At 44.8% G+C, this 21658-nt stretch overlaps 1 protein-coding gene across 8 annotated transcripts in view; it reads right to left on the bottom strand.

The window, feature by feature from the left end:
- Window positions 1-21658, bottom strand: part of TEX55 (testis expressed 55) — a 185849-nt gene that overhangs the window by 82947 nt on the left and 81244 nt on the right. For 4 of the 8 annotated variants that reach the window (XM_030205079.1, XM_030205085.1, XM_030205083.1 and 1 more), the window contains exons 7-9: window positions 14926-14991; window positions 2232-2297; window positions 1987-2052 (exon numbers count right to left, since the gene is read on the bottom strand). In XM_030205079.1, the coding sequence (XP_030060939.1) occupies window positions 1987-2052; window positions 2232-2297; window positions 14926-14991 (198 nt within the window). The remainder of the gene's footprint in view (window positions 1-1986; window positions 2053-2231; window positions 2298-14925; window positions 14992-21658) is intronic. The other 4 variants (XM_030205082.1, XM_030205087.1, XM_030205081.1 and 1 more) reach the window with 3 other exon arrangements.

Genomic DNA, 21658 nt, shown 5'->3' with positions numbered 1-21658 from the left:
GGGTGCTCAAGTAAGAAGGGGGGATGGGAAGCTTCAGAGCTTCCCATTGACTAGGGATCTCGTCAAATGTCTCACCAAGCTAAAACCCTTGGGCTATATAGTTTGGGGCTGCGGAAGATGAACGAGTTCCATACTTGACTGGAGGTAAGGACCATGGTCCGAACCCCAGGAGTTTCTGGCCCAAGGACTCAACCTCAGGGGTGCAGGCCATGGCCTGAGTCAGGCCACAGGAAGGGACCTCCTGCACCAGCTCAGATCTACACAATATTTGGAAGTAAATACTAGAGCATTCCAGGCTGCACCAGAACTTATACTGGTGATGTCACTGGCATAGTTCTGTATCTCTACCTCTATCTGCTGGTAAGAAGGGTGACAACCTGTTTGACTGAACTTGTCTAGCAGAGAAAATAAGGAATTTGCATTACATAATATACACCAAGCCTTACAGACATTTATATTAAAAATATTTTCCAGTCTTTTTTTAATGTCACTTGTGCTAATTTCTTTTTTGTTTTTAAATCAGGTTGCTTTGTCCATTCAGTTTGTTCTTCTTTTGATTTCTTAACTCATTTATTCCTTTTGCCCTTGTCTCATTTTTCCTTTCACCTCTGTATCAGTGTCCCTCCTTCCCTTCCACCTTCTTTTACTTTCCCCTATTTCTCACCAACACTCTTTTTCCTTCTCCTTACATGCTCTTTACAGTTTTAGAGTTCTATTCCCACTCTCAGGCTTTACTCCCTGCTTCGTGCTCTGGTGGTAATCCTGCACAGGCCAGGAGCAGAAATTTAAACTGTGGTTTACTGATCTGTTTCTTGCAATTCTGTGACAAGATCCAGAATCCATAACAAATGGCACACTCTGCAGCTATTGCCACCCCCAGGGGGGCCTTGGCTATAAAGAGAAGGATGGTGAAGAGGCTGAAGAAACCTGAAGAGAGAGGGAAAGGATAGAACTGGGAAGGGAAAGGGGAAATGGGACTTGATATGCTGCCTTTCTGAGGTTTTTGCAACTACATTCAAAGCGGCTTACATATATTCAGGTATTTATTTTGTACCAGGGGCAATGGAGGGTTAAGTGACTTGCCCAGAGTCACAAGGAGCTGCAGTGGGAATCGAACTCAGTTCCCCAGGATCAAAGTCCACTGCACTAACCACTAGGCTACTCCTAGTGGTTAGTGTATGAGGCAGATTCAACCCAGGGAAAAGAGGGCTGACACAAATCAGGCTTCAATAAATTACTATGGGCTGAGGCAAATCAGACTTCAAGAAACTACTATCTGCTTTAAATAATTCATCCTTTTCTAGACTGGACTAAAGAAAGTTCTCCTCACTTTAATTTAGAAAGCAATGTCTGTTCTTTCTACACTTTCACTGTTGTTATCACATTATTATATGTAATATCCAGTGTGTCTGTGCTGGTGTTGATTATACAAAGACACAGTGCTTTATGCCTTCCATCTGTCTTATAGTAATAGGCATAACTGTTGGAGTACTGTGGCTAGCACAAAGTCCCACAGACTCTCAGGTCAGTAGTAGTGATGAGCAGTATGGCCAGGAGACCTATGCTGAAAAATAACAGGTGGCAAGGTGGGATGCAGAATTAAGGAGGCAGGCAACTTTGAGACCAGTCACACATACAAACAGATACCTCAAACCATGCACACACCCACTCTTACACACTCCTCAAGCCACAATATATCCAGTCAAGCACATACTCCAGTTGCATATGCGCACATACCCCTACGCACACCTATGTACGCCTACACACAGTCATGAACACACATTCTGTTCTCCAGTTCACTATCTTCTAGGTAGGGATGTTCCAGTTGTGGGTCCTATATGTTATCACCTACTGGGGGGATGTGCATAGGTGAAAGGGAGGGGAGTGAATAAGCAATGACTGTACACTGTGTACCCCTCCACCTAGATTTTCTGTCATTCAAGACAGGTTTTTCTGCTAATCTGATATTAGGCAGCTGACACTCACCTCCCTCAACAAGGAGTGTGTAGACAAGGGACCCCTCTCCATTATCTTTTCAATAGAATTAACTACCTAAGATACAAAAAGGAAAGAATATTTACAGGAAAGACACATTGAGAGGCTGGTCTGATCTGAAGGACAAAAGATAGAGGTCTGATTTAGAGCCAGGCAGGCAAGATGACTGGCTCAGCAAAAAGACTACATTTCCTAGGCTGCTTTTACCTACTGATAACATTAGAGTTGATACTCACTTCCTGTAACAAGGAGTTTGTTGAAACAGACTGCTCCATCTTTGGTTTGTCCATTGTTTTAACTACCTAAATTACAGGAAGAAAGAACATTTATAGAGAAAAAAAATGAAAGGCAGATGAGCTGGGGAGACAACAAAAACAAATGGAGGAAGGTAGGGTGGGGTAGAAGGGTAGAAAGGTTGATAATGCTTATGAGTATGAATTTTCATATTTTAAACAAACTTACACAGAAAGGTAGAAGGCCAAAACGAAGAGCTAGCAAAGCCAACTTGCACTGAACTGCAGAAAGCAACTAGCATGGAGCAACAACAACAGGGCTAGGTATTAAGATAAAGTTGGCAGAAAGAGACTAGAGGACAGTTTGGCTACATTCTCCAGCTAATGGCAAAAGAAAAAAAAAGCATGACCACCAGCAGGTGGTCAAGTTTGTACAGCAGACAGTTGGGAGATATCTTAACAGAGGGTGAAGGGCAAGGAAAAGTATAAGAATATTGTAGGCAGGGAGAACGGCAGACTTTGTAGGCAAATTGTCCTAATCTGTAGAGATGTACTATTTTATAGCACAGGAAAGGGTAGAGATAGGAATAATCAAGAAGGGAAAAAGGCCACTAGATATTATTCAACTCATCAAAGCTGATTTAAGGGGTAATAATTAAAGGATTTGCATAGGTAAATGTATTGTTTTAAAAATTGCCTAGCTCTGGATAAGGATAACAATGTATGCACACACTTTTACCCAAATGAAACAGGCTGTTAAGGCTGTATTCTCCTTGGACAGTGATTCCCAAACCTGTCCTGGGGAATATTCATTGTGGATATCCTGAAAATCTAACTGGCTGGAGTTCTCTCCCAGGACAGGTTTGGGAATCACTGTCATAGGGTGTAAGAGATGGCATTTTTCTGCAAGCCATCCATGCTTCAGGTCATTTATTATAACTGATCCTACAGACTAGCTAGCAAAATGTGGCTAGTGTCATGGGCTATAACTTTGTTTGATCCAATTTCCAGCAAAGAGCTCTCTTGCCAGGTTACTTGGAGCTACAGTGTCTCCTTACATATTTTCTCTACCACAGCACTCTCTTGTATCAGCTACCCTGGTTTTGCAAGATACATGTGGTCGAGCATTAGTTCCAGGTCTCTGAGTGCTGTTGCTACTTTTCCTATTACAGTGCCCTCAGATGGTACACCCTGGATTATTCCACTGCAAAGAATGTGACAGACAAATGGACATGACCAGGACTCTCCACATACATTCACATGCATACTTTGTACCATCTCCTTTGCAGGTGCCAAGTATGCAAGTACTCCAAAGTTTCCCTTTGAAAATGAGCTTGCAGTCCTATGGGCAGTATTAAAATTGCACTTCAAGGGAGTAATTTTATAGAAAGGATGCCTGGGTCAAAGTTGAGAGAAGGCACCCATTTAAAGCCTATTTTATAATGTTTATTTTATAAAGGCAACACAGGTGTCTATGTGCCTTTATAAAATAGGATCCCAGATCCAGTCCCAATAGTAGAAAAATGCTCACACAAATTCACATCTGCTCTGAAGATGTAAATATATGAGTGTACTCCATGCATGTACAAGTATTTTACAAAATAAATATATGTACACTACAATTCCACTCAAAGACCCCAATAACGCCTAGGTATGGTGTGTGTACAGTAATGTGAAAAGGTTTTGTTCCCCTCCTGATCTCCCTTATTAATTAAATATATATCACACTGAATTGTTTCTGATCTTTAAACAAAATGTAATACTATATTTGACAAGGGTAACCTGAGTAAACACATAACATAGTTTTTAAATTACTACTTCATTTATTTAAGGAACACAAAGCCGCATGGCAATGCCGACATAGCTCATTCAAAGTGAATAGGCTGTGTTGGCATTACCGCACTGGCAGCCGCTAGTGCAGCTTTGTAAACGGGGAAAAATGATCTAACACCCATATCGCCAATGTGAAAAAGTAACTGCCCCAAAAATGTAATAACTGGTTGCATCACATTTAGGAGCAATAATTGCTGCCAAATGCTTCTTTTAATTTGATATCAGTCTTTCACATCGCTGTTGAGGAATCTTAGTCCACTCTGCAAAACTGTTTTAATTTCAGACACATTGGCAGGCTTTTGTGTATAAACTGCTCGTTTCACATCCTGTCACAGCATCTCTACTGGGTTCAAGTCAGGACTTTGACTAGACCAATCCAAAACTTTAATTTTGTTTCTTCTCGGCAATTCAGATGTAGACTTGCTTTTGTGTTTTGAATCATTGTCTTGCTGCATACCCAATTAAGCTTCAGCTTCAGCTCACAGACAAATGACCGAGCATTCTCCCTGAGAATTTTCTGGTACAGTGCAGTATTCATGGTTCCTTCAATGGCACATTTTCCAGGTCCTGAGCTACCAAAGCATCCTCACACCATTACACTACCACCACCATGTTTGATGTTGGTATCCTATATCCTATATAATAAAAAGCACCTCCAACATTTATTTATTTATTGCATTTATATCCCACATTATCCCACCTATTTGCAGGCTCAATGTGGCTTACATAGTTTTGTTATGACATTGTCATTCCAGAATATCAGATACAGTTAGTAGCGTGTAGAGATTAAGTAGGGAAGAAAAAAGGAAGTGATTGGGTGGGTGATAGTGGGAGTGGATTTTCATAGCTGGTTGGCTTGGGAATGTGAATTAGTGAAGCTGTTGGTTCTCATTATAGGCCTTGTCGAAGAAGTATGTCTTCAGGGATTTGCGAAAGTTATTTGTTTCGACAATTGATTTCAGGTCTGTGGGTAGAGCATTCCATATTTGTGTGCTCGTGTAGGAGAAGGTAGTGGCATGCATCATCTTGTATTTTAGTCCTCTACAGCTGGGGAAGTTCAAATTGAGAAATTTGCAGGATGTTCTTGTGGCGTTTCTGGGAGGTAGGTCCACTAGGTTCAGCATGTAGATCGGGGCATCTGCGTGGATAATTTTGTGTACAATCGTACATATCTTGAAGGCAATGCATTCTTTAAGTGGGAGCCAGTGCAGCTTCTCTCTTAGGGGTTTTGCAGTTTCATATTTAGTTTTTCCAAATATGAGTCTGGCGGCAGTATTCTGGGCTGTTTGGAGTTTTTTTGATAGTCTGTTTTTTGCAGCCCGCATATAGTGTGTTGCAGTAATCCAGATGGCTTATTACCATAGACTGTATCAGGGTGCGGAAGACGTATCTCAGGAAGAATGGTTTTACTCTTTTGAGTTTCCACATGGTGTGGAACATCTTTTTCGTTGTGTTCTTCACGTGGGTATCGAGAGTGAGGTTTCGATCAATAGTAACTCCAAGAATTTTCAGGTTTTGTGAGACTGGGAGAGAGCAGTATGGTGTGATTATGGTAGAGAAGTTTTTTGTGTTATGTTGGGAGGTGAGTACAATACATTGTGTTTTTTCTGCGTTAAGTTTTAGTTGGAATGCATCCGCCCAGGTGTGCATGATTTGGAGGCTTTGGTTGATCTCGTAGTGATTTCATTTAGGTCATGTTTGAACGGGATGTAGATTGTGACATCGTCTGCATATATGTAAGGATTTGATTAGCTAGCAGTTTGGCTAACGGTATCATCATTAGGTTGAATAAGGTTGGTGATAGGGGGGATCCTTAGGGTACTCCACATTCGGGTGTCCATTCGGGTGATCTGTCCGCGTTCGTTGTTACTTAGTATGATCTTGTGGTTAGGAATCCTTTAAACCATTTGATTACTGTGCCTCCTACTCTGAAGTATTCTAGTATGTGTAATAGTATTTCATGATTAACCATGTCGAAGGCACTGGACATGTCGAATTGTAGGACGAGTATGTTGTTACCAGTTGCGATTGCTTGTTTGAATGAGTTCATTGCGGCTACTAAAACAGTTTCTGTGCTGTGGTTTGTCCGAAATCCTGATTGAGATTTGTGCAGGATTGAGTGTTTATTTAGGTATTCAGTGAGCTGTTTCGTCACTATGCCTTCCATGAGTTTGGTTATGAATGGGATAGATGCTACTGGGCAGTAGTTGGTTAAATCCATTGTGTTTTTCTTAGCATCTTTCGGTAGCGGGGTTAGTAGGATGTTTCCTTTATCCATGGGAAAGAGCCCGTTTTGAAGCCTGTGGTTTACGTGATTCATGAGGTCTGTTTTGAATTGTTTGGGTGCGGATCTTATTAGGCTGTTAGGGCATATGTCTAATTTGCATTGTGATTTGGCATATTTTCCGAGCCAATGTGAGATTTCCTTTGGTGAGAGCTTGTCAAAGTTGGTCCATGATCGGTCTGCTGGGAATTCCCCGGGTTTCAGGTCTAGGCATTCAAGTATGTTTGTGTAGTCTGTTGTATTTGTAGGTATCATACGTCTGAGCTTTATGATTTTTTCCTTGAAGTAGTTTGCAAGATTGATTGCTGATGGGGTTTCTGTGTTGTTGGAGGTGGCTGTAGTGGTGTTTAGGAGATTGTTTACGAGTGAGAAGAGTTTGGTCCTATTTTGGTTTCGTAATATGTTTTTTTGGTTTGTCTGATAGCGTATTTGTATTTTCTTTGTAGTTGTTTCCAGTCTTTTGAGTATGTTTTCGTCTTTTTTCTTGTTCCATGCTCTTTCAAGTCTTCTGACCCGAGTTTTTAGTTCTTTCAATTCTTAGTTAAACCATGGTATTGAGTTTTTTCTGTGTGAGGTTCTGGTTTGAAGTGGTGCTATATTGTCTAGCATTGTTCTGCATCTGTTATCCCATTCTTGAAGAAATTGGGGTGAGTCTGTAGGTGTTATCCATTCCTCGGTGTAAAGTTGATGCCAGAAAATTAGTGGGTCTATTTTGCCTCTCGTAGTGTAGGTTTGTTGTTTTTGTTGTGTCTTTTTTGTTCTCCAGTGGAGGGAGAAGTTAACACTGTAGTAGTCAGACCATGGTCTGGCTGTCCATTTTGTATCTGTTATTCTGAAGCTGACTCTGTGGCACTGTAGGGTTCATAAGTCTGTAGTTCAGCGTTTCATTGGCTCTCACTGTCCCAGCCCTCACGTCGAGGAAACGGAATGCTGCATAGTTGCCAAGCAAACAAACACGACATCACAGGAACGAAGAACCAATCAGACAGAACAGAACTTGGAGGAGGGAAGTGGAGTGGATTGAATCTCTAACAAACAATCATATACAGGGAGGTACGAACATCAGTGGGGGCAAGTGCACAGAACGGAAGGGAAGACAAACATTTAATTACTTTGTCACTCACAGACATCACACACACACACACACACACTCAATCGCTCTGTGTATCTCTCTCTTACACTGTCTGTAAAACACACTGTCACTCTCAGTCTCTCACATGGGCAACTGTATGTTGCATTCTCACGAGTAAGGAGCACTTCTGATGTGATTGTTAAACTGATTGAAGGGCCTGAACAAGGAAAACTTTTACCACATTGTAACACAGTTTACACAAAAAATATTGTATATAAAGAAATCTTACACATGTAAACAACAATTATATTCAGAATACAACCGTGGAAACATTAATGGCAGGAACTCATTACATTGCTAGCTCCCGTTTCATTGCGTTAAGAAACGGGCCTTTTTTACTAGCATACTGGGTCAGACCAATGGTCCATCTAGCCCAGTATCCTGCTTCCAACAGTGGCCAATCCAGATCATAACTACCAGGCAGAAACCCAATTAGTAGCAACATTCCATACTACCAATCCCTGGGAAAGCAGTGGCTTCCCCCATGCCCATCTTAATAACAGAATACGGACTTTTCCTCCAGGAACTTGTCCAAATCTTTTTTTAAACCCAGATATGCTAACCACTGTTACCACATCCTCCAGCAACGAGTTCCAGATCTTAACATTTCCTCCTATTGTTTTAAAATTATTTCCATGTAACTTCATTGAGTGTCCCTTGGTCTTTGTACCTTTTTGAAAGAAAAAAATCGATTCACTTTCACCTGTTATACTCCACTCAGGATTTGGTAGACTTCAGTTATATCCCCCCCTTCAGTCATCTCTTTTCCAAGCTGAAGAGGCCTAACCTCTTTAGCCTTTCCTCATATAGGAGGAGTTCCATCCTCTTTATCATTTTGGTTGCTCTTTGAACCTAATTGCACTATATCTCTATAATTGCACTATAACTCTGTTGGAGTTCCCCAGGGATCTGTCCTTGGACCCCTTCTTTTTTCAATCTACACCTCTTCCCTGAGCTCACTGATCTCATCTCATGGTTTCCAGTATCATCTTTATGCTGATGACACCCAGCTATATCTCTCCACACCAGACATCACCGCGGACACCCAGGCAAAGGTATCGGCCTGCTTATCTGACATTGCTGCATGGATGTCCAACCGCCACCTGAAACTGAACATGTCCAAGACCGAGCTTATCGTCTTTCCACCAAAACCCACTTTTCCTCTTCCTCCACTCTCTATCTCAGTTGATGGCACCCTCATCCTCCCCGTTTTATCTGCCCGCAACCTCGGAGTCATCTTCGACTCCTCCCTCTCCTTCTCTGTGCATATCCAGCAGATAGCCAAGACCTGTAGCTTCTCTCTCTTTAACATCAGCAAAATTCGCCCTTTCCTCTCTGAGCACACCACCCGTACTCTCGTCCACGCTCTCATTACCTCTCGCCTTGACTACTGCAACCTACTCCTTACTGGCCTCCCACTTAGCCATCTATCCCCCCTTCAATCTGTTCAGAACTCTGCTGCACGTCTTATATTCCGCCTGAACCGATATACTCATATCACCCCTCTTCTCAGGTCACTTCACTGGCTTCTAATCAGATACCGCATACAGTTCAAGCTTCTCCTTCTTACCTACAAATGCACTCAGTCTGCAGCCCCTCATTACCTCTCTACCCTCATTTCCCCTTACGTTCCCGCCCGTAACCTCCGCTCACAGGACAAATCCCTCCTCTCAGTACCCTTCTCCACCACCGCCAACTCCAGGCTCTGCTCATTCTGCCTCGACTCACCTATGCTTGGAATAAACTTCCTGAGCCCTTACGCCAAGCCCCCTCCCTACCCATCTTCAAATCCTTGCTCAAAGCCCACCTCTTCAATGTTGCTTTCGGCACCTAACCTTTATACCTTTCAGGAAATCTAGACTGCCCCTATTTGACTGACTGTACATTTGTCCTTTAGATTGTAAGCTCCTTTGAGCAGGGACTGTCCTTCTATGCTAAATTGTACAGCGCTGCGTAACCCTAGTAGCGCTTTAGAAATGTCAAGTAGTAGTAATAGTAGTAGTAGTAGTAGATATGGCAACCAGAACTGAATGCAATACTCAAGGTGAGGTCGCACCGTGGAGCGACATAGAGGCATTATAATAATCTTGGTCTTATTTTGCATCCTTTTCCTAATAATTCCTAGCATCTTATTTGCTTTTTTGGCTGCCACCGCACATTGGGCAGAAGATTTCAGCATGACACCCAGATCTTTTTGAGTGCTGACTCCTAAGGTGGACCCTAGCATCAGGTAACTATGATTCTGATTATTATTCCCAATGTGCATTACTTTGCATTTGTCCACATTAACTTTCATCTGCCATCTGGATGTCCAGTCTTCCAGTTTCCTAAGGTCTTCCTGCAATTTTTCACAATCTGCATGTGTTTTGAAAACTTTGAATAGTTTTGTGTCATCTGCAAATTGAATCACCTCACTTGTCGCTCCGATTTCCAGATCATTTATAAATATGATAAATAGCACTGGTCCCAGTATAGATCCTTGCAGCAGTCCACTATTTATCCTCCTCCATTGAGAAAAATGGCCATTTAACCCTACCCTCTATTTTCGGTCCAATAACCAATTCCTAATCCACACCAGAACCTTGCCTCCTATCCCATGACTCTTTAATTTTCTCAGGAGTCTCTCATGAGGAACTTTCTCAAAAGCTTTCTGAAAATCTAGATACACTGTATCAACTGGCTCATCTTTACCCTCATGTTTATTTACGCCTTCAAAGAAATGAAGCAACTTTGTGAGGCAAGACTTCCCTTGGCTGAATCTATGGTGACTCTGTCCCATTAAACCATGTTTGTCTACGCGTTCCATAATTTTATTCTTCATAATAGTTTCCACTATTTTGCCTGGCACTGAAGTCAGTCTCACCGGTCTGTAATTTCCCGGATCACCCCTGGAACCCTTTAAAAAAAAATCAGCGTTACAATGGCCACCCTCCAATTTTCAAGTACTATGGACGATTTTAACAACAGGTTACAGCAATTTCAGCAAATCAGCAATTTCATGTTTGAGTTCTTTCAGTACCCTGGGGTGTATGCCATCCATTCCAGGTGATTTATTACTCTTTAACTTGTCGATTTGGCTCAGTACGTCTTCCAGGCTCACAGAGATTTTGTTCAGTTCTTCTGCATCATCACCCTTGAAAACCATTTCCGGTACAGGCAGATCTCTTACATCTTCTTTAGTAAAGACTGAAATAAAGAATTCATTCAGTCTTTCCACTATGGCCTTGTCCTCCCCGAGTGCCCCTTTTGCTCCTTCATGACCTTATGGTCCCAAGGATTCCCTCACAGCCTTTCTGCATCTGATGTACCTGAAAACAGTGTTACTATGAGTTTTTGTCTCTGCAGCAAGTTTTTCTTCATATTCTTCTAGAAAATGTGGGATACAAATGAACCATAAATAAATAAATAAATTCTTTATCAATGCTTTGCATTTAGCTTGACAGTGCCTATGTTGCTTCTTATTTTCTTCATTCGGATCCTTTTTTCATTCTTTGAAGGATGTTCTTTTGGCTCCAATAGCATCTTTCAGGTAACCTTTTTTAAATTTTTATTTATGAATTATTCAATTTACATTCATGTAATTACATAAACATATAGTAATCATGAAATATTAGTCACTTATTATATTAAATAAAGAAACCAATATCAATTGTTTGTCCACAATATTGGTCCAAGAACTAGGTAAATTTACATAGAATAGCAGTTAATGAAATCAGAAGGGCAACCCTCAATAAGCGCAGGCGATACATACCAGCTTATTTTCGAAAGAGACGGACGCCCATCTTCCGACACAAATCGGGAGATGGACGTCCGTCTCAAAAACAGGTATAATCAAAAGCTGAATTTGGACGGCCCCAACTGCTTTCCGTCACGGGGACGGGCGAAATTCTCAGGGGCTTGGCCGAACGGTAGCGAAGGCGGGACAGGGGCATTCCGGGGCGTGGTTAACAGATGGACCTCCACACCTGATAATGGAAAGAAGCAAGACGTCCCTGACGAGCATTTAGTCCACACAAAGTTGGTCCTGTTTTTTTCACGACCAAGCTTCCAAAAAGTGCCCAAACTGACCAGATGACCACCGGAGGGAATCGGGGATGATCTCCCCTGTCTCCCCCAGTGGTCACTAACCCCCTCCCACCCTAAAAAACAAACTGTTTAAATAGTTTTTCCAGCCTCTATGTCAGCCTCAAATACCATACCTAGCTCCATGACAGCAGTATGCAGGTCCCCCGAGCAATTTTAGTTTAGTTGGTGCTGCACGGGACCCATGCAGAGAGCAAAAATCGGAAGAAAAAAAAAACATGCAAGTGCAGTCAGGGACGTCCAAAAAAAAAAAAAAAACATGCAAGTGCAGTCAGGTACGTCCAAATTAAAACAATAGTAATAGGGGGATTCAAACCAGCCACCTTCTGATTACAAGACTTGTGCTCTAACCACTGCACCACTTATTCAGTTGCTTAGACATTCCTTCCCTTTCCATTAAGTCCCTCCAAGTTTCTGTCAGCCAATCACAGCTCATTTACCTGACATCGGTGGCTAGGTTCAAAAAATATATAATAATTCGAGGTATTTAAAGAGGCAGCACATTTGCAGGGATACGTAAGAAGAAAAGTTCCACCTATATTAAGTAATCTTGATTTTAATTGTAAAAATTCCTTCCTTCTTTTTTGCATATCCCTCGATAAGTCCGGAAACATCTGAATTCTTGATCCTAGGAAATTATCTTTGATGTGGCTGAAATACAATTTAAGTATATTGTTGCGATCAAGTTCAAGAGCAAACGTCACCAGCATAGTGGTCCTTTCCGTTACTATGTCCAATGAAGTTTCAAGGAATTCAGTTAGATTCAGATTAGACTGAGAAGAATTCTTCACATTTCTTATACCAGAAATATACTGAGTCCTTGTAATAGGTGGAATATTATCAAGAGGAATATACAAAACTTCTGTAAGATATTTCTTAAACATTTCTAATGCTGATATTAATGGTGATTTGGGAAAATTTAAAAGTCTTAAATTATTTCACCTAATCTGGTTTTCTAAGTACTCAATCTTTCAAATTTGAAAATTTTTATCTTTAGAAACAATTGAGGAAAAGTTTTTAAAGGATTGTATATCATTTTCAAGTACCTCTGTTTTAGTAGTGTGAGTCTCGAGCTTGGCTAAGAAATTTTCTTGAGTTTGCTTGATTTCAGCCACCTCTCCTTGGATGGAATTAGAAATCTGCTGTACAGTAGAATTGCGTCCCAAAGACTCTCTAACGTTACTACAGCTGGTCTATGGTATCCTCCGTAGACTCCAGGGACATTCTTCTGCGATTGAGAAGAGAGGGAATGTACATCCTGTCCTCGCAATTCTGCTATTCCCACAGGGGAGGAAGTTGCTACGGGGCCTCCCCCTGCAGCAGCTGGGGCTCTTCCACTTTTGGGTGCACCAATCTGCTGCTCCTCCGACGCAACTGTTACATCTCCGGGTCTTGGAGGGGCTGTAAACGAGGGAGGACTCAATGTGATTCCCTCGATACTATGCTCCCGTTGTTCTGTTGGGCTTACCGAAGCACTCATCGGGGGCCCCGGCGCTCGTGTCACCATTTCATCTAGGGTCGCCTGTCAAATGGTAGAGGACTCGGAATGGCTTGTGGAGGTGAGCACGTTGATTTTTCCTTTCCTTTTCCCCATAGTTAATCTAGGGGAAAGCCCAAGTTCAAGGATTCCTACTAGAGATCAGGAGCTGCTCTAGCGCACGTCTGTTTCAGACGCCATCTTGGGTGCTTTCAGGTCACCTTTTAACCATGCTGGCTGTCATTTGCTCTTTTTTCCATGTTTATTAATACATGAAATACATCTGGTCCGGGCTTCCACAATGGTATTTTTGAATAATGTCATGCCTGATTTAAAATCTTAACCTTTGTGGAATCCTGTATTTGTTTTATGCCAGACATAATGGGACCTGTGTTACATAACAACAGCCATACTGGGTCAGTGACTTCTAGCTCAGTATCCTATTTCCAACAGTGGGCAATGCAGATCACAAGTGCCTGGCAGAAACCCACTTTTGACACATCTGTCCACAGAACATCATCTCCAAAGGCTTGGGGATCATCCAGGTGTGTTTTTGCAAATGTAAGACCAGTACTGATGTTACTTTTGGATAGCAGCGGCTTCTGCATTGCTCGTCTCTCAGGAATCCCATTTTTACTCAGACTTTTTCTTATCTTGGTGTCATGAACACTGACCTTGTTTGAGTCTAGCGAGGCCGGAATTCTTTGGATGTTTTTCTGAGATGTTTTGTGAGTTTCCCAGATCAGTTGTCACTGCATCCTTGGAGTAAGTTTGGCAGGCCAGCCACTCATGAGAAGATTCACCACTGTTCTAAGTCTTCTCAGTTTAGAGATTATTTATTTGGATTTTGCTTGCACCTTTTCAGTGACTCTCACTGTGGTTTGGTGGAGTCCCAAAGCCTTAGAAATGGCATTGCAACCCTTCTGACGTTTTTTCCTAATCTCTTATGGAATTTGCTATGATCGTGGCATAGCATTCTTGTAGGAACTTAGTGGTGACTACTTCACTCTCATGGTAAGGTTCAATATATAGCGAGATCAGGCATCAGGAGGCCTGGCTGCAATCAACCCTGGTTATATTCAATCAGGTGAATCTGATTATCTATTAAATCTGGCCCATTGGTTGACTGAGTAACTCAGGGGGCAGCTACTTTTTTACACGGATGATATGGTGTTGGATAACTTTGTTCCTTAAATAAATGAAGTAATAATTTAAAAACCATATTATTTGTTTACTCAGGTTCCCTTTCTCTAATATTATATTTTGTTTAAAGATCAGAAACCATCTCATGCGACATATATGCAATCATAGGGGAAATCAGGAGGGAAAAACATTATCACATCACTGAAACATATGTGCAATCTTGCATAGTTGGCTGCACAATTTTATAAGAACACTGTCTATTTGTAAAGCATGCTATACACGTGGAAAATGCTTTATAAAAATACCTCCTCCCCCCCGCACCTGGATTTAGGCACTAGGAAAGTATTTGAAGTAGGCACCTACTTTTCACTGCAGAATACTAGCCTAAGCCACCTTACGCATGCATACTTTGCAGGCGTGGACAATTATACTGTCCAAACAGCTGGTGTAAAGGTTTGTAGTACATGCACAGATTATACGATTTTATAATGTGCATATGTGTTTGCACTTTCCACACTCCACCCATGTAAACCTGCAAAGTATGTGCTATCATATTTTGGCACGTACTTACAGAATACAGTGCACTTGGAAAATAGTCGCGGCAAATGTGTCCACATATGCATTCTTGCTGCCTTAAACTAGGCAGCTCCTTATAGAATTAATCCTAAGTGTCTAGGCTAGAGGTGAGATTGCTCTCCCAAACTTAGAATGCTGCCTATTCTTTCTTTGGGGAGCGGATACTCACCTCCTTTAGAAGCGAGTATGTAGAAATAAAGTCTCCCTCCTCTGTCACGTCCATAGATCTAGCTACCTATGTTACCAAAAAGAAAAGACATATAAAGGGACTGAATTAGCTAAAGTTTAAAATTTATGAGCAGCAGTACCAATGACTAAGGCTTCAACCGTGGCTTCTGTTCATTCTGTGTCTCCCATGCCCATTCATGACTTAAGAGTAAGTCCAGGAATTACTTTGTAGACAAAAAAGAGGAAGTGGAACTATAGAGCCAGAGGAGGGGGCAGGCAGGCCAGGTACAGTAGGAAGAGGAGAAGTAGGATGGATTAGGGAACAGAGTGACTTGTTCTCTGCTCCTCTCCAGCTTCACCCCCCCCCCCCCCCCCCCCCGAAGGCTGCCTAGCAGAGAGGGGCTGGAACAAACTCCTCTGCTGCTCTGAAACTTGAAAAGTGGAAAAACAGCATTCCAGGCCATTTCCTCAGAAATTAAGACCTGAGCATATCTAACATTTGCTTACCTCATGGTTGGCTACTGGGTATTTATGTTGCACTCTATATGGCGTTTCCTTGGAAAATGTAAATATCAATAGAGGAACTGGTAAATCCAAGATGGTGACAGCATGGTTCTAAGCACTAGCTCTATCTGTCTTTGCACCCTGATTTGCCTTGAATACTTTTACTTTTCCCTTACTGCTGATGGACAAAATGTAAGGGTGACTCCAATTACCCTGCTGTGCAGTCTGTTCTCAAGTCAGAGGCCTGATGGAACGATTCACTGTCGGTGGAGTGGTGTCTGTTGTTCCTGCATCACCGCTGGGGAGTTTGGGGGAAGGTGTGCCATTTCTCTTGCCAGATGCCGAGACATTTTTCAGCCCGGAACACAGGGAGCCACCAAAGGATCCGGTGGTGAGAGGGGTGGTGCACAAAGCCATGATACTTCCTGATAAGGTAGGTAGTACTCTAATGGGGTCTGCCTGCATTGAGTCACTGCTTGAACAGGGTACTTTGGCATCTGTGACACAGCTTCCTGTTTGGAACTGAAGCAGGGGAGTCAGGATGGAACGAAGCCCAGTGACATGGGGACTATACAGATGCTTGGTGAGCTGAGCAAAACTTCTTTACCTCTTAAACCTTCTTTGATAATGAAAGAGGCCATTTGGGATGCCCTGGCTAAACTGGATCTATTGCTCAAGTTTGAATTATAATCTGCTCAGTTTCAGTGCTATCATGGAGTCTTAACTCAATAGAGAGTTGATTCTATGGAAAAAGGACTTGAGACTCTTAGCACTGAAGTTAAACAAGTAACTGAACAACAATCTGTCTTAACTAAGGATAATACTTTGATACATCATAGGACTGAAGGTCTGGAGAATTCTCTACGGCGCCGGACTTTGCGTTTTGTGAATTTTCCAAAGTTACCCTCTGAGGTTCCTTTACTGACTCTTATGCTTAATTTTTTAGAAATTTTGAGGATTCTGCCTATAGTAAAGGCATATTATTTACCTCCTGTGGTTTTTGGGGCTAATATAACCTTTAATTTGCTATCAGTGACACAGATTATTTGGGAGGGGGGGGGGGGGGATGATCAAGAAATGGTCCCTGCAACACCAATTTTGTTCTTGAAACGGACAATGACTGATACCGAGTTTGTTTTTTTAAAACTCTTTTTTTATTTTAATTTCTTTGACTTCCATTACATTTCAGAATAACATGACATTAGTAAATATTTCATTACAAAACACTGTGGTCTGTAAAAGCATTTTAGTTAAAACAGTATACCATCTTTTCAAGGTTCATGTGCCATTGTATATTATTTTATTTTCAAATTCCGCAGTACAGATGTAAATTCTTGAATTGTTTGATAAGAATATATCTGGATGTTGCTTGTGCAACCCAGAAGTGGAGAAAACAGTTTTTGGAAATGAAAGTTCAGGTTCAGCAGTTAAGGTGTTTATTTTAGTTGAATTTTCCCTGTAAATGCGTTATCAAATTAGAATCTCAAAGATATATATTTTATGATTTTGTTCACTTGCAAGCGTTTTGGGTTCTTCAGGTACCTCTAAGGCTCCACATGTGACTTGTACACCCTGATCATGTCGAGGCTCTACTATACTGTTGATATTGTGCCTTGGATTCTCTTACTGCTTAATTGTTGACTGGAAAGTGTGGTTGAGGAGTTCCAAGATGGCCGCTGACTGAGACAGACTGTTTTAGAGCTCCTCCAGATTTTACTGCTACTCTCTAATTACCTTGTAATGCCGAAGAGAAGGGGCAGAGCTGCTGCTACTGCAGCCCAGCAGCAAAGACCTTTGATATCTTCTGGCTTGATTGAATCTTAGCTGCAACGAGCTCAGGTTTCAACAGCAGCGTCGGGTGAGCAGTTCGCTGGAACAGCCCAGGATAGGAGACCAGGAGCTGAACCTTGAACTGGAAGTTTCTTTGAGCCGGAGGCAAGGGCCCCTCCTCCCCAGCCTGTGAGAAGTAGTTCTCCTGTGGCGGGGTCCTTAGCCCTGAATACCGAAGTGTTACAGGGTGGAACTGGATGGGAGGCAGTGTTAGCCTTAACGGAGAATGTGGGAGATTTGTCAGCTTCTTCCCTGTTATTTCACACTGCCGGAAAAATACAGGAGGAGTTGCGAGGGACATTGGAAGGTGAGAAACATGTTTCACAGGAAGAGAGTGAGAGCATTGCATTTGCTAAACTTTTTCAGGAACCAGATGAAGTGACATTGGACAATCTATGGCAGTTGATTGCAGAAATGGGGAAGTTTTTGTGCCCCCAAATGAGGAAAATAAGAAATGAAGTTGTGATATTAGATGGGAAGGTAACAGAAATTGAGAATGAGGTGAAAATAGTTCTCCGAGGACAAGCAGGCTGCTTGTTCTCACTGATGGGTGACGTCCACGGCAGCCCTTCCAATCGGAATCTTCCTAGCAAAGTCCTTTGCTAGCCCTCGCGCGCCCGCGCGCACCGCGCATGCGCGGCCATCTTCCCGCCCGAAACCGGCTCGAGCCGGCCAGTCTTCTTTCGTCCGCACTCGGTACGGCTGTGTTTTTGTCGTGTCGAGCCCCGGAGAGTCGACCTCGCGCGTCCGTTTTAAAATAGACGTGTTTTTTCTTCGGAAAAGTTCTAACTTTGTTCGGGAAGTGCTCCGGAAACCCCCTTGGGTTTTGTTTGCCCCTTCCCGTGTTTCCAGTTTTCGCCCCGGTAAGTTTTCTTTCGTCGTCGGGGTAGGCCTCTTTTCGGCCTCGGTCGAGATTTTTCTCCCTTAAAGTTTTGGTGCTCCAAATTCGTCATTTCGGATTTTGATTTCGCCGGCGTGATTTTTCCGCCCATGACATCGAAGCCTTCCAGCGGCTTCAAGAAGTGCACCCAGTGCGCCCGGGTTATCTCGCTCACTGATAGGCACTCTTCGTGTCTTCAGTGTCTGGGGGCCGAGCACCGTCCTCAGAACTGTAGTCTGTGTTCCCTGTTACAAAGGCGGACTCAGGTAGCGAGATTGGCCCAGTGGAACGTTTTGTTCTCGGGCTCTTCGTCGGCATCGGCACCGGGGTCATCGTGTGCATCGACGTCATCAGCGTCCAGACCTTCATCCTTGGCCGCCAGTGCATCGAGTGCATCGAGGCATCGGCCCTCTGCATCGGCGCCGAGACATCGGATAGCTGCATCGACGTCGGTGGTACCGGGACTTCGTCTCCTGATGTCGTCGGACGGTGGTGCATCGGGTGGAGTGCAGGTGAGGGCTGTCCATTCCCCTGCTGGTGGCGGTGAGCCTTCGGGTGGGTCTCCCCCTACCCTGAGGGCTCCTGCGGTACAGCCCCCCCGGGATCGACCTGCTTCGACCTCGGCCCTGAGGAAGCGACGGATGGATTCTACGTCCTCCTCGTCGGTGCCGGGGAGCTCCGGTGACATGCTTCGGAAGAAGTCGAAGAAGCATCGACACCGGTCTCCTCCCCGCGTCGGCACCGAGAGCTCTGGGTCGCCGAGGGAGTCGGCACCCAGCAGGCATCGGCACCGAGAGGACCGCTCACCCTCTGTTCAGGAGGTGTCGATGCGCTCCACTCTGGACAGCCCGGACCAGCCTCCACGCCCGGAACAGGTTCTGACGTCGACGCCTGCATCGACCTCCCTGCCTTTCTCTGCAGCCGCTCTGAACGAGAGCCTCCGGGCCGTTCTCCCAGAGATTCTGGGAGAGCTGTTGCGCCCTACCCCTCCGGTACCGGCGGTGCTTGCGCCTCCGGTACCGTCAAGCGTGGCGCCGGCTGGCCCATCGCCCGGGTTGAGGTCCCCGACGTCGGTACCGTGTGCGGTGCCGACTGCGGCCACCTCCCAGGAGGGCTCCCCGACTACGTCGGTGGAGGGAGCTTCGCCGATGCGGGCGAGGGAGTCTACCTCTCGACGCCCCCATCGTGGACGTGGCTCCACGGAGTCGAGCCGGGTGAGGTTGCAGACACAGGTCCGTGAACTTGTGTCTGACACCGAGGGTGAGGCCTCGTGGGAAGAAGAAGAAGACCCCAGATATTTCTCTGACGAGGAGTCTGAGGGTCTTCCTTCCGATCCCACTCCCTCTCCTGAAAGACAGCTTTCTCCTCCCGAGAGTCTGTCTTTTGCTTCCTTTGTCCGGGAGATGTCTACGGCCATCCCCTTCCCGGTGGTTGTGGAGGACGAGCCCAGGGCTGAAATGTTTGAGCTCCTGGACTATCCTTCTCTACCTAAGGAAGCGTCCACTGTTCCCTTGCACCATGTCCTGAAAAAGACATTGCTTGCGAACTGGACCAAGCCATTAAGTAATCCCCACATCCCCAAGAAGATCGAGTCCCAGTACCGGATCCATGGGGACCCAGAGCTGATGCGCACTCAGTTGCCTCACGACTCTGAAGTTGTGGATCTGGCCCTAAAGAAGGCTAAGAGTTCTAGGGAGCATGCTTCGGCGCCCCCGGGCAAAGACTCTAGAACCTTAGACTCCTTTGGGAGGAAGGCCTACCATTCCTCTATGCTCGTGGCCAAAATCCAGTCTTACCAGCTCTACACGAGCATACACATGCGGAACAATGTGCGGCAGTTGGCGGGCTTGGTTGATGCTCTCCCCCCTGAGCAAGCCAAGCCTTTTCAGGAGGTGGTCAGGCAGCTGAAGGCGTGCAGAAAATTCCTGGCCAGAGGGGTGTATGACACCTTTGATGTTGCGTCCAGGGCCGCTGCTCAAGGTGTGGTGATGCGCAGGCTCTCATGGCTGCGTGCCTCCGACCTGGAAAATAGACTCCAGCAGCGGATTGCGGACTCGCCTTGCCGTGCGGACAATATTTTTGGAGAGAAAGTCGAGCAGGTGGTAGAGCATCTCCACCAGCGGGATACCGCATTCGACAAGTTCTCCCGCCGGCAGCCTTCAGCATCTACCTCTACAGGTAGAAGATTTTTTGGGGGAAGGAGGACTGTTCCCTACTCTTCTGGCAAGCGTAGGTACAACCCTCCTTCTCGACAGCCTGCGGCCCAGGCTAAGCCCCAGCGCGCTCGCTCTCGTCAGCAGCGTGCGCCTCAGCAAGGCCCCGCGGCTCCCCAGCAAAAGCAAGGGGCGAGCTTTTGACTGGCTCCAGCAGAGCATAGCCGACATCCAAGTGTCAGTGCCGGGCGACCTGCCGGTCGGGGGGAGGTTGAAAGCTTTTCACCAAAGGTGGCCTCTCATAACCTCCGATCAGTGGGTTCTGCAAATAGTCCGGCAAGGATACACCCTCAATTTGGCCTCAAAACCTCCAAATTGTCCACCGGGAGCTCAATCCTACAGCTTCCAGCACAAGCAGGTACTTGCAGAGGAACTCTCCGCCCTTCTCAGCGCCAATGCGGTCGAGCCCGTGCCATCCGGGCAAGAAGGGCTGGGATTCTATTCCAGGTACTTCCTTGTGGAAAAGAAAACAGGGGGGATGCGTCCCATCCTAGACCTAAGGGCCCTGAACAAATATCTCGTAAAAGAAAAGTTCAGGATGCTTTCCCTGGGCACCCTTCTCCCCATGATTCAGCAAAACGATTGGCTATGCTCTCTGGACTTGAAGGATGCCTACATACACATCCCGATACTGCCAGCTCACAGACAGTATCTGCGATTTCAGTTGGGCACACGCCACTTCCAGTACTGTGTACTACCCTTTGGGCTCGCCTCTGCGCCCAGGGTGTTTACAAAGTGCCTAGCTGTAGTAGCAGCGGCACTTCGCAGGCTGGGGGTGCATGTGTTCCCATATCTCGACGATTGGCTGGTGAAGAACACATCCGAGGCAGGAGCCCTGCAGTCCATGCAGATGACTATTCGCCTCCTGGAGCTACTGGGGTTTGTGATAAATTATCCAAAGTCCCATCTTCTCCCAGTGCAGAAACTCGAATTCATAGGAGCTCTGCTGGATTCTCGGACGGCTCGCGCCTATCTCCCAGAGACGAGGGCCAACAACTTGTTGTCCCTCGTCTCGCGGGTGCGAGCGTCCCAGCAGATCACAGCTCGGCAGATGTTGAGATTGCTGGGCCACATGGCCTCCACAGTTCATGTGACTCCCATGGCCCGTCTTCACATGAGATCTGCTCAATGGACCCTAGCCTCCCAGTGGTTTCAGGCTGCTGGGGGTCTAGAAGACGTGATCCACCTGTCCACGAGTTTTCTCGAATCCCTGTATTGGTGGACAATCTGGTCCAATTTGACTCTGGGACGTCCTTTCCAAATTCCTCAGCCACAAAAAGTGCTGACAACGGATGCGTCTCTCCTGG

Source organism: Microcaecilia unicolor, chromosome 5 (genome assembly GCF_901765095.1).
Source record: "Microcaecilia unicolor chromosome 5, aMicUni1.1, whole genome shotgun sequence".
NCBI classification, from domain to species: Eukaryota; Metazoa; Chordata; class Amphibia; order Gymnophiona; family Siphonopidae; genus Microcaecilia; species Microcaecilia unicolor.
This window is presented reverse-complemented; position numbering and strand designations above follow the sequence as displayed.